The sequence below is a fragment of the Oreochromis niloticus genome, linkage group LG13, assembly GCF_001858045.2.
Source record: "Oreochromis niloticus isolate F11D_XX linkage group LG13, O_niloticus_UMD_NMBU, whole genome shotgun sequence".
Classification (NCBI taxonomy): domain Eukaryota; kingdom Metazoa; phylum Chordata; class Actinopteri; order Cichliformes; family Cichlidae; genus Oreochromis; species Oreochromis niloticus.
Window position 1 is genome coordinate 11164859 of NC_031978.2, and position 12850 is coordinate 11177708.

The window sequence follows — 12850 nt, forward strand, 5'->3', positions numbered from 1 at the left end:
TTGGCTGATAGTGAGGTGGCTAAAATTTGTATAATCGCCCGATCGCTCGGCAAGGGTCTGTGTCTTAGCTGGACTTATTTTTCGTTTATATGGGCCGATGATGCTGGTCGATGTGGAAAAAATAACTGAGTTGTTTGGTGGTGGAGCTACAACAGAGGGCAGCTATCCACCGGTGTGTGACAGAAAGGACATGCCGCGAACGAGACATACAAGGCGGTGAGGCTACCGCCGATCGTCCGGTGTTTGCTAACGCGGAGGTCAATCGTGGATCAGGGAAAGCGAAGGCAGGAGCGTGAGGTGAACTGAATTTCAGGTAAGAAGTTATGACCTGCACTCTATTTGGGTCAGATATAAACCGAGTTTAGGTGTAGTTTATTTAGCAACAGTTCTCTTACGTGTTGCTGATAGCCGGCTGGCTAGCTAGCTAGCGCCGCTAGCTTAGCTAGCTAGCGCGGTTAGCGACCCTTCGTGAAAAACCACCCAGGCTTGGCTGATAGTGAGGTGGCTAAAATTTGTTTAATCGCCCGATCGCTCGGCAAGGGTCTGTGTCTTAGCTGGACTTATTTTTCGTTTATATGGGCTGATGATGCTGGTCGATGTGGAAAAAATAACTGAGTTGTTTGGTGGTGGAGCTACAACAGAGGGCAGCTATCCACCGGTGTGTGACAGAAAGGACATGCCGCGAACGAGACATACAAGGCGGTGAGGCTACCGCCGATCGTCCGGTGTTTGCTAACGCGGAGGTCAATCGTGGATCAGGGAAAGCGAAGGCAGGAGCGTGAGGTGAACTGAATTTCAGGTAAGAAGTTATGACCTGCACTCTATTTGGGTCAGATATAAACCGAGTTTAGGTGTAGTTTATTTAGCAACAGTTCTCTTACGTGTTGCTGATAGCCGGCTGGCTAGCTAGCTAGCGCCGCTAGCTTAGCTAGCTAGCGCGGCTAGCGACCCTTCGTGAAAAACCACCCAGGCTTGGCTGATAGTGAGGTGGCTAAAATTTGTTTAATCGCTCGATCGCTCGGCAAGGGTCTGTGTCTTAGCTGGACTTATTTTTCGTTTATATGGGCCGATGATGCTGGTCGATGTGGAAAAAATAACTGAGTTGTTTGGTGGTGGAGCTACAACAGAGGGCAGCTATCCACCGGTGTGTGACAGAAAGGACATGCCGCGAACGAGACATACAAGGCGGTGAGGCTACCGCCGATCGACCGGTGTTTGCCAACGCGGAGGTCAATCGTGGATCAGGGAAAGCGAAGGCAGGAGCGTGAGGTGAACTGAATTTCAGGTAAGAAGTTATGACCTGCACTGTATTTGGGTCAGATATAAACCGAGTTTAGGTGTAGTTTATTTTCGTTGTGCTGACTTTTTCAATCACTTACAATAACTCGTACTGCGTGCTAGCTAGCACTACGGAGTTTGTATACAGCTGTGTGCGCGCTAAGTTACCGATGTTGAACTTTATGACAGCCTCCCCTGTCATTCTCTCGCCTGTTGAAACTTCAGTCACGAAACTGATCAATGATCGGCTTTTCTCTCTTGTTTGTTTATCGCGCTAAACAACAGCAGCACGTTTAAGCTTGATCAGCTGTTGTTAGAATTCTTTTGATTTTAATTTCTAGTATCAGCTGATGTTTGCTGGAGCATGAAGATGAAATCAGGAGATGTCCTTACTGAATCATCAGAGCTGAACTGGTGATGGAGAAACAGGTTTACCCTTAGGTGACATGAATGAGTTGAAGGGAAGTTATGAACTGTTTCTGACAGACAAATATACACCAAGCTCCTTTTTTTGTGTAGCTCACAGCTGGTAACTGTGCAGGGGCGGATCTAGCAAAGCTTTTGCCAGGGGGCCAGGTAGGGCATTAACAGAGAAAGGTGGACACAAAGATATACTTTTCTTTCTTACTCTCATATAAAATATTTAGCTTTTATTAAATAGTTATCTGAATCTTACAACCAAAGTTTGTATAATAATACACAAGATTGGCTGTAGACCATTGTTCATCATTCAGAACACTGTGTAAAAATAACAAAAAACAAAAAGTGAATGCAAAAGTGCATAAATATTTATTTTACGTGTTTGATGTGTGTGGCGGGGCGTGGTCTGCAGTGCCGCTGCAGGGGAGGTGGACCCACCTGAGCGGCACCTGCAATCACGCCTCTCGGGCGTAGTCTGTGCTCTCTCGGCTGTTTTTTGGGTGTGTGTCGGGCTGTGAGTTGAAAAGCTACAGCCGGCTGTTTGGGTACACCAACCATGTGTGAAAAGTGGTCCATAACGTAATGCTTCAAAGCGTGTTCATGCAAACATTGTCGGATCTGCCGTGGTACAATGGGACTTCTGCTCATGAACCTGTGTGCACAGCGTCTGCAAATCGGCGCTGTACGAAGTAACTTCATCTTTACACAAAACTGTAAGCTGTTATCTGTGAAGCGTGAGCGGTGTTTGTTTTTACCATAGTTCATGGTGGAGAATGGCTGCTCTTCTGAGTTTTGCTGTCTGTAGCCGTATGAATGGCAACTACAGTGATTAGCAGCGGCATAGGCACACATAAAATTTCTTCTGAAATTTTCGCTTTCTAGTTACATTTAATATTCGGTACATTACTGGTCCTGTACTAATGTGGCAAAGTGCTTTAAAAGTTGCACTCCCTCATTCAAATCACAATGGTCTAATTACTGCTTTTTTTTTATTCAGATGACACTACATGTTTATTTTTTTTTGTCTGAATAAAACTGTTGCTGACTGAATCGATTAACCAAAGAGCAGGTTGACCCCAGCCTCTGATTGTAGGAGCAACCCCCCCCACGCCCCCCAAACAACCTCTGAAAACTCTTATCAGCCGCTCTCCATGCAGCCCCCCTACTCTGCTCCACTTTAAGCCCCTGTTCATTACATGCAGAGGAAACAGGATTGAAGCTCTGATCTGAAGTGTAGTCAATCAGACCGGTTGGCTGGTGAAAGGAATTACAGCTTGATCTGTCTCTAAATCTGTAATGCCAGACTAATTTAGCCAGACACTAAATGCTACCATATGGTTGTCGCTTGATGCTTGGCTCGATATGAGTGTTCAGCTGTAACGAAATTAAATGGAGAAAATTAAATTTTATTTCTTTACTAATTAAATACAATAATTGGTAAAGAAATGAAGTCTTAAAAAGCCTTAAATTCCTCTTGTTTGCTTCATTCCTTCACTATGCATTTTTCCTGAGCTTGGTGTGCGCGCCTGAAGCAGCCTGAAGCAGCCTGAAGCATGATGAGACAGAAAGTGATTGCCATTGCCTGAAGCGATGAACTTCTTGACCCCAGGGGCTCTTGAGTTGATACCACCCGCTCCAGCACACACATTCTCTAGCACGCACACTTTTCCTTTGCCCCTGGGGTGCCAAACCTAATTTGCCCCCAGCCGATACAGCTTAACCCCCTTCCCTTGCTGCTACATGGGTGACCGAGCATTATGGGACCTTGCCCTGCCTGTCAGGCATTATTGCACTGTCATATATGCACATAAACACACCAGCTCCTTCCCAGGACACAGCTGAACATGTTTCAGACCTTAATACTGATGTAGCTGCATTTTGTGGACATCGGACTGAGTTTAAGCACTGTTTTATATGTGTGTTTGTGTGTTGTTTTTCTAGACCTGGTACCAGCAAGCTGCCACCACACACCAGGTCAAGTTCGCGACAACCCCCACTGCAACTGAAAGTGTTAGCGATTACCAGGTCCGTCTGTTGGCCCTCTGTAAGAAGGGCAAGGCCAAAGGTAAGCAGCAGGAGGTCCTGCTATTGTTTTCCTGTAAGACTTAGAGGGGAGACATACTACATTTGTCATACTTAAAACATCAGAGGTGTATAAAATAAAATGACCAATTCCAGTCTCTTAAAACTAGAATTTGAGAATATAAGACAATAGAAATTGTTTATCAGACAATTTCCTACTTTCCTGTCATTCATGGTGATAGCATTGGGATCTTTTTGCAGTGTTTTATATTCAAAGAGTTCGGCAATATTTCTGCAAAACCATGTGAAAGACTCATTACCAGTTATTGCAAACGCTGGATTGCAGTTGTTTCTGCCATAGTTGGCAGAACCAGTTATTAGGTTAATGGGCAATTGGTTTTTCTCAAAGGGCCAGGTAGGCTTGGATACCTTTTCCCCTCTTAATAAATGAAATCATCATTTAAAAACTACAGTTTGTATTTGCTCTGGTTATTTTTGACTGATCTTCGATTAACAAATCTGCAAAAAAAATCAGAAATCACAAAGGGGTAAGTACTTTTTCATGGCACTGGTATGTATTGCACCTGCAAAACAAATTATCTCCAAAAGCATCAAATTGTTTTTCTTTACTCAACCCCAGTTAACTTCTTGATAGATTAGTCTGTTACACTCGTCTTCTTACGTGGGATTCTCTTTCCTAAGAAAGTTGTTCCTCCCAAAAATTGAGCATCTCACTTTCTGACATGTGGCTTTTTTACCTGCCCACCTTTTGATTTTGCTTTCTGCTGATTCATGCTGTGTAGGCATGGCATTTTCCTCTTGACCCAGCATTTTTTTTATTGTACTATTGGTGAAATCTACCGAGTGCCAAGCCTACTGATTAATTGAGGGGGGAAAAGAATAAATGTCAAATTATGCTTGAAATGAAATAGTTTATATAGCAGTCTTGGGTGACTACTTTTCCAAACAGATGCTCTTAAAGGCGCACAATAAAGTGCCTGCTCTCATAGGAATGGGTCAGATTTAATGACTGTTCAAGTTTTAAGGTGGTCACAGACACTTTTGGACAATGTCAAGGTATCCAATCATCGCACACCTGGTCAGGTGGTTGATTTTGAAGCTATTTGTCATACTGGCTTCCACCACAGTTGAAGAACATCACCTTAAATTATTATTACCATTTAAACAATGTTTGTATGTAATTACAAATATATAATTTTTCCAACTACTTTAGATACCGCAAATACACGTTTTCCCTTAAATATTGAGGAGAAATGGTAACATAACATATAACATTTTACTATTGTGTGTTCAGGTTAGGCTGTTAATCCATTAATACAAGGATAATCTTAAATTCTATTTTTCAGTTATCCCAGCCAATGTCTTGACTCATTTTTCCCTTTTTTCTTGCTCTCTTCCTGCAGAAGCATTTGGGATGCTGAAGGAAGCTGAAAAAAAAGGTGTGGCACTAGGCCCCTCCCCCTACGACCACCTGATTCGTGCTCTGTTGGCCGAGGGATCTATGGATGAAGCCATGGCAGTCAAGGACATGTAGGTGTATTAATATCTTGATTTGTGCCAAAATCATCTGGAAAAAAGCATAAAAATATTACTGCTTATAGTGTCAGTTTATTGTCTTGTACGTATCCCTGGTTGCTAAAAAGACTTCAGGTTGTGCAGAAGTCTGTGAACTTGTAAACACTGCTGTGTTTAGGGGCTTAATGTCTAGTATGAAAATCATACAGTCATGCACACAATGCAGAAAAAACCTTTTCATTTGTAGGTGTCACGCAAGTGTTGGTAATCTCACACAATGCCTGGATTGCAGATTTTAAATTCGCATCTGGAGGAATGTCACTGGTGAATTCACCTCCATCCAGCTCAGTCAGCTTTGAAGTGAATTTGTATGATGGATTGTCGGTTTTATAAGGGATCACACCCTAAAACATGCAGTAGGAGGGTTTTCCAATGTTGTCAGGTTTAGCAGTTTGGTGTGACATAATGCAGTTCTCTCCATACATCTGCTTTGATTTACAAGGAGTGGGTTTTAGCTTTTGTTTTAGAAGGTCAATCAGATTTTTCCTGATATCCAATTATGATAACCAACTAATTGTGTTTAGTTTTTCCTTGAACATCAACAGCAGCAAAACAAAAGGGATCCCTTTCCATAGTTGTTCATATTTTAGAAGAGTTAACATAAGTGAAATATTCAGCCCTTAAAGCAGACAGAAAGTACAGCAGTTTGTATTAAACTTACAATTCAACATGTAGTTTAATGCTCTGCTACTTTTCCTGTCACTCCTCAGCTGGTGGTAGCAGGTCGCCTCAGGCTAAATCTGCAGCTCCTCAGTAGACATGAGGATTACAAACTGATTGTGTGCTAACACATTCAGTTCTGCTGGATATGGACAATGGTTCTTACTAAGCCCTAAGACACACACACACACACACACAGACACACACACACAGACACACACACACACACACACTCGGATATACAGATTAATTTTGGTTCTCTGGAAAGCGGGTGACTTTGTGCAGGGACATCAGTCTTCTTCCAATTAGTAATGTATCATGTGTTGTTGTTTCGTTCGTGGGGCCATATCAGGGCTTAGGCCTGGAGACGAATGGATGGACAGACAGAGGTATTAAAGATGCGAGCTTAGCACAGGGCTGATTTTCTTCTCTGTTTTGTCTTTTATAGGTAATCTCCTACTTTCCCTTTTTTCTGTTTCCTTTTGTCCCTTTCTTTATATCACTTTCTTTCTGCAGAGGAGAAACACAGAAGCAAAGAGTTACGATAATAACATAATGACACACACTGACAGAAGAGCTGCAGTTACTAATTTGTGCTGAAAGAAAAAACATGTAAAAACATCTATTACACTATCAGTCTCTTCCCTGTTTCCAGCTCCCTACATGGTTCACTCTCTTATATTATGAGAAATAATCATATCAATTTTAGAGCCGTGTTTCAACAAGCACAAGGCAATGCAAGCGATAACCCATCTCCAGTCTCTGTTTGAATTGGTTTATGGCATCCCTGCCTGGATAAAAGCTTAGTTTATCTGCGCTTTTAATGAGAAGTGAAATGAGCTGAGAGGAAAGGAGATGGAAATGGAAAGGAAAGGATGGAGATAAAAAGGGCTAAATGGGAAAAGAGGAGTGAACAAGGGGAGGAGGGCTAGATTTAATCACGTACGGGGATAATGAAGACGCTATAGGCATTAATTCTCAGTGCGTGTGGGTGTGTTTGTTTTTGGGTAATCTGTACAGAATTGAGCAGCGGGGTACTTATGGTGAGATTAAGGGATTGGGAGAGAGTGATGATGAGAGAGAAGAAGAAGTGGGTGACGCATAATATCCCTAGAAGGAGAAGGTGAGAGTGTGTGTTGGGAGACAGCTTCTGGAGATTTTCTTCCACCTGATAAGAATAACTCTGACCCCGCTGCTCAGTCACCGCAGCAATCTGTCGCCGACCCTGTTACTCCTCCAATCTCTGGCGTGACCCTGTCACAGCGGCCGCCGGATGCTGCCCGGCCTGGTGTCGCCGTAGTGATAAGGATTGCCAGCCTGATGCTCAATTGAGCGGGCAGATTAATCTGGTTGCAGGGGTATAATAATAAAGAAGGGGGAAAAAGGCAGGAGGCAAGCTTGATTGAGGTTTTAGTGGCAAAGAAATGAAAAAGAGGAGGGCTGGAAAGGACAGCAAGTTAGATGGACATGCAGAGTGAAAGGAGGAGGATGTGATGAGAGGGAGCAGCTCCCAGAGGCCTCGGTGCTGCAGCGTAATACCACACACAGCAGGAAGGAACATCACGTATACGACAACATCAATCAACCGCTTGATGTCTGCGTTATTTTCAGGTCACAGCAGAAGCTCAGACTTGTTTTCAATCAGATTTGTTCTTATTGTCTTGTCTGTCATATATCTTTCAGCTCATGCGTTTATCCCCTCTGTCTCTATGGAGTCTAATGCTTTTCAAAATGCGATGCCTGATAATGGCGGAGAAGACACCGTCGCACGGCTATCGCAGATTATAAAGATGTGTTTTTAGAGATACAGTATTGGCTTTAAAGTTGGAAATAATGGACTTGCCCATAGCATCGTTCAGATATGGAACAAATCTGTCATGTATATTATGGACTTCTGATATCAAGAAATGGAAATATAAATAGATGCATTTTTTTTTCACTTTCATTTTAACAGAACATCCCACATTGGGATTAGATGACACGCAATAATACCTCTTTTATATTTATGTACATATATAAAGAATTTGAGCGGTTGACATGAGCATAAACTGAATAGAGACAAACGTTTCTTTTTTTCCAATTTATGTGACGATTATGAGAGTAAAATATTTTTAAAAATAAACCCAGACAGAAACACTGTGGCAATGATTTGTACATTTATCTTATTTTTATATAATTTACTCAACTAAATATGTGACAAATTGAAGTTTAGCAAAAAAGGTATAAATAAAATGTTAGTAGAACATTTTTCTTACAATGGGGAAAAACAATAAAAACTCTTTAGGCGTCACCACAGCAGATAACCTGCCTGCTGCCTATTCCAAGCATCCCCTTCTGTCACACCAACCCCTCTCCATCTCCTCCTTCACTACATCCATGAATCTTCTCTGTGATCCTCTTCTTTTCCTCCCACCTCTGCGCATTTACAAACCGTCTCAGTCTTGTTTCTTAAACTTTGTCTCCAAACTGCTCAATCTGAGTTGTCCCTCTGATATACTCATTTCTAATCCCGTCCTTTCTGGTCACTCGCAATGAAAATATGAGCATCTTCAACCCTGTCACTTTCAGCTTGGCCTCACCAGGCCATACATCACAGCAGGTCGCTCTATCATCTGTAAACCATTCCTTTCACTCTTGCTGCTGTTTTTGTGTCACAAATCATCTCCAAAACTCTTATTTATCCATCTTGTGTAACTAATATAAAATTGGAAATTATTTTAACATTTAGTAGCTCACAATTGATGTGAGACAAACAAACATCATCAATCCCTTTGGCTGATGTATTGGTGCACTCCTAGCGTATTCTCTAGTTTGTCTTTTTCTTGTGTATTACTGTAGTATTGCACAGATAACCAAGGAATTATTTGTCTCCCTTAGTGCTGAAACTCGTGTGCCAGGTTTCAAGCTGACTGATATTGCCAGCAGTTTACTCATCATCACACAAAGCAAGAAAGGCCAGGTCAAAGGTAAGAAATGGACATGCATGCTTAACAGACACATACACATTGTTTTTTGTGCACACAGTCACTTTTTGCACTCATCCACAGAGGCCCTTGAGAGACTGAAGTCTATGCTTCAGTTGGACCATGTGCCCTCGCATCTTGCCATCACCAGGCTGGTTCAGGCTCTGGGTAGTCACGGTGACGTGGAGGGGATCCAGGAAGTGGAATCACTAATAAAGAGCCTTGGTACAAGCCCCAACCTGTCCAGCATGGTGTTTGTCAACAACACTGCCCTGGGACACATCAAAAAGTAAGTTTATATGTGGAGATTTGTCAGTGGACCTGTTAGGTTCACAGCATGTACAGCTTTTCAGACATTCCCCGATATCTGTTCATCCATCACCGCCAACGTGTAGTGAAATGTATGGACATTCAATAGGAAAAAAAATTCTGAAGATAGGTTGCATGAGTAAAATGTTTCAACGCAGTCGAGTGAGTCTTTTATGCCATTCCGTAAGCACTGTTGGATATAAACAGTTTAATGCACTACTCCACAGGAGTGTGTGGCAAGATCCAGGCTGACATACTGTTAAAGTAAAAGCTTACAGTGCTGCCAGGGCGTTAAGTACAAATAGGAAACACAGGCATAATAGGATTATTCATGGGTTCCTTTTAATGTCATGAAAAGAGCCGTCCTCCGTTCCTCCTTTGTCTCTTCTCAAACTGCAGACCAAAATAATAAAACACATTGTGCATCAAAGTTTCATTGTGCCACTTGTGCATTAGCGCTGTGCGCCAGCTCGAACAGCGGCATCCCCACGCCATCTCAGAGGGACAGCGAGAAGTGAAGAACAGCAAGGCGGTCTCACGCCTGATTGGCCATCGTAGCGCGGATCTGTCAGCTTGAACCCTGACCTCTGGGAGCTGCGCTCTGAGCCTCCCTGACACATGCTTCCCCTTTGTATCTGAGTCAAGCTGACTGGTTAAGAGCAGCGGCGGAAAAGCAAGCGGTCCCGGAAAGCGGAGCACCACATTTAGAGGGGCCCTTTGCTGAATTATTCAGACGGTCCCAGTCGCAACAATCAGCGTAGATATGTTCCCCCACCTCCAGACACTCACACTTATATACACACACACACACACACACACACACACACACACACACACACACACACACCCTGGAACTTAAATATTCATCACGACTGGTGACGGCAGGGGGTGAGCAGGGAGCATAAAGTGTTAGTAGTGTGGCTGGGTTGCCAGTTTGAGTTGTTTTAGGTTTGTAATGCTGTGGTATGCAGGCTTTGTGTGGTTGTGGCAACCTCAGCAGAAAAACATTTCACAGAATAGGCGGGAGAAGGAGTGGGTCTGCACTCAGAGGGAGGCTGTAAGGGACAAAAAGTGAAACTAATATAAATTTAATATTACATTTTAGATATATTTAAAGTCCAAAAACAGCATTTTGGAGTTTTTGTGTGTTTTGGTTTTGTTGTTGTTTTATCAGCCAATTTATCATATTCTCGCTGTATTGGAGGTTTATGCATGTTGCAGTTTACACATAGTAAGCCTTAATGCAAATTCAGAATGAAACCTGATCTTTTTTGAGGACAAAATCAGGTGTGGAGGTTTGGTGGTGGTTGGATGTGTAACAGGTCCATCTTTCAAACAAGGAACCTGCTTTCCCTCTAATGAACTTGGACAACTTTAATCACATTGTGAGATTTGGAGGGTTGCATTACTTTAAAGTCGACTTTTATGTGAATTTACAACTCCACATTTTTAGTCTTAAGCTCATCACAAATAATAAAATCATATATCCGCTCTCACTGGCAAGAGTAGAGCACTAAGAAGCCTGAAAGTATCTCCTACACCATTACACCACCACCACCAGTCTGAGCTGCTGATACAAGGCGGGATAGATCCATCCTTTCCATGTTGTTTAAGCCAAACTTGGACCCTGTCGTCAGCTTTTTGTTTGTTTGTTTTTTCAGTCTTCACATTGTCCAGTTTCAATAAACCTGTGTAAATTGTATCCTCAGTTGCCTTTTCTTAGTGACCCCTGGTGTGGTCTTCTGCTGCTGTAGCCAATCTGCTTCAAGGTTTGCCATGTTATATGTTTAGAGATCACTTGGTTACAAAAAGCAGGTATTTGAGTTGCTGTTGCCTTCCTGTCAGCTCAAAGCATCCATTCCCATATGTCCTCTGGCATCAACAAGGCATTTTCACCCAGAGAACTGCCATTCAAATCTCCTTTCTTCCCCATTCTGATGCTCAGATTGAACTTCAGCAGGTCATCTCATCCATGCCTATATGCCTTAATGCATTGTGTTAATGCCATGCCATTGGCCGATTATATATTAGCATTAATGAACATTTCGAAAGATATACCTTATGAAATGGCAGGTGAGTGAATATAACAGAAAATTTGTATCCGTTTCCCTCTGCAGTGGTGATATGTCGTCTGCAGTAGAGTTGTTGGAGGGAATCTACACCCGTCCAGACAGCACAAACCCCAGCATGTCCTTCGTCTTTAGAAAGGTTCTGGAAGCTGGGAATGACCATGCCATAGACAAGTGTAAGACATAAGCAGAAATATAAGGCCACAATCAAAGTAATTGATTTAAACTGAGTGTTGCTAAATAATCCTTTACCAATACAACATGTCATTTTGTAGTGAGCGCTATGGCCGAGCGGCTAGCCAACCACTTTGCCTGCTACAGACCGGCTTCAGACCTCTTCCTCCAGCTGCTGGATATGGATAAAGTGGAGGACGCCAAATTCATGCTGGCTGTAAGTGTGTGTGTGTGTGTGTGTGTGTGTGTGCATGTGAGAATAATAGCTCATAGGCTAAAAGCCAAGACATTTTGGTTTGAAGTGTGAGAAGTATATTTTTAGCCAATTGTTGTCCAAAGGTATGTTAGATTCAGATTATTTATCTCCTCTGGTTTGGTTGTAGCCTTCAGCTTGAGTACTCATAATTAATATTAGAGAGGAATTAGCTACATTTCATACATGGATGCATTACTTTTCTCACGTTACTTCATCACAATTTAATCACGGCGTGAAGGAGTCTGTGTGCTTCTCACTGTGGATGCTCTCAATAACCTCGATTTGTCTTCGTGTAAAGAGAAGATGAGAGTGACTTGAATGATGCTGAATGTCTTACAAGAGGAACACAGTGGGTTGTCCTGAGTAAATTCAAATGTGTGATTGTTACAAAAAAATGTGCAAAAATAGAAATGAAAGAATCTGCTGTGAAAATGAAAACTTAACTGTTTCTTATGGCCAAGTGAAGGTACTATTTAAGCCCTGCTGAGTTTTGTTTATTCAGCTTAGAATTGGAGCAAAATGTACACGCTAAGTGATGTTTTTCAATTTTTTTTAATTTTTGTGACCACTTTAGATAAATTTTAAATCATATGGGGTGTTTCTGTCCCAGTGAGCGCCTCTCCATTTGACTGCCTTGTGCTTTTACATTTTAAATTATGATATCAAAGTAATTAAAATCTGCCAAAAGACGGGAAAAAATATCAACAAGGGACCTTGTAGTGAATTTAGTCCATCACAGCTCCCATTTGCTTTCATCCAGTTGTCAGACCCCAGTGTTGTTGGAGAGGTTCTCCTGCCACATTCGTTCACTTATTTATCCAACCTTGCGTTGATGTCAGGAAAAGCTTGCCCGCTTTCCACCACTGAGTCTTGTGGTCTGAAATTTGCCTCCTGCTCTTTCACTTATTCAACAGTTCGTATATTACAGCTCAATGACTTTGCATTGAGTCTGGGGATATAAATATGTAGCAGCTAGATGGGTGAGAGACAGGATGGATGGAGAGCATGGTGCAAAATAAGAGAGACAGAAATGAAGAATTGAAGGCCTGCAATGTACAAAATAATTATTTGCCCAAGTTCGGTGCATCTCTTGGGACAATAAT

General features: G+C 42.2%; 1 protein-coding gene across 2 annotated transcripts in view; it reads left to right on the forward strand.

Annotated features, from left to right (window-relative positions):
• lrpprc (leucine-rich pentatricopeptide repeat containing) overlaps positions 1-12850 on the forward strand; it is a 71292-nt gene that overhangs the window by 44274 nt on the left and 14168 nt on the right. For both annotated transcript variants that reach the window (XM_003438436.5, XM_019366532.2), the window contains 6 exons: positions 3640-3763; positions 5145-5271; positions 8854-8942; positions 9024-9228; positions 11366-11493; positions 11593-11708. In XM_003438436.5, coding sequence (XP_003438484.4) covers positions 3640-3763; positions 5145-5271; positions 8854-8942; positions 9024-9228; positions 11366-11493; positions 11593-11708 — 789 coding nt within the window. The remainder of the gene's footprint in view (positions 1-3639; positions 3764-5144; positions 5272-8853; positions 8943-9023; positions 9229-11365; positions 11494-11592; positions 11709-12850) is intronic.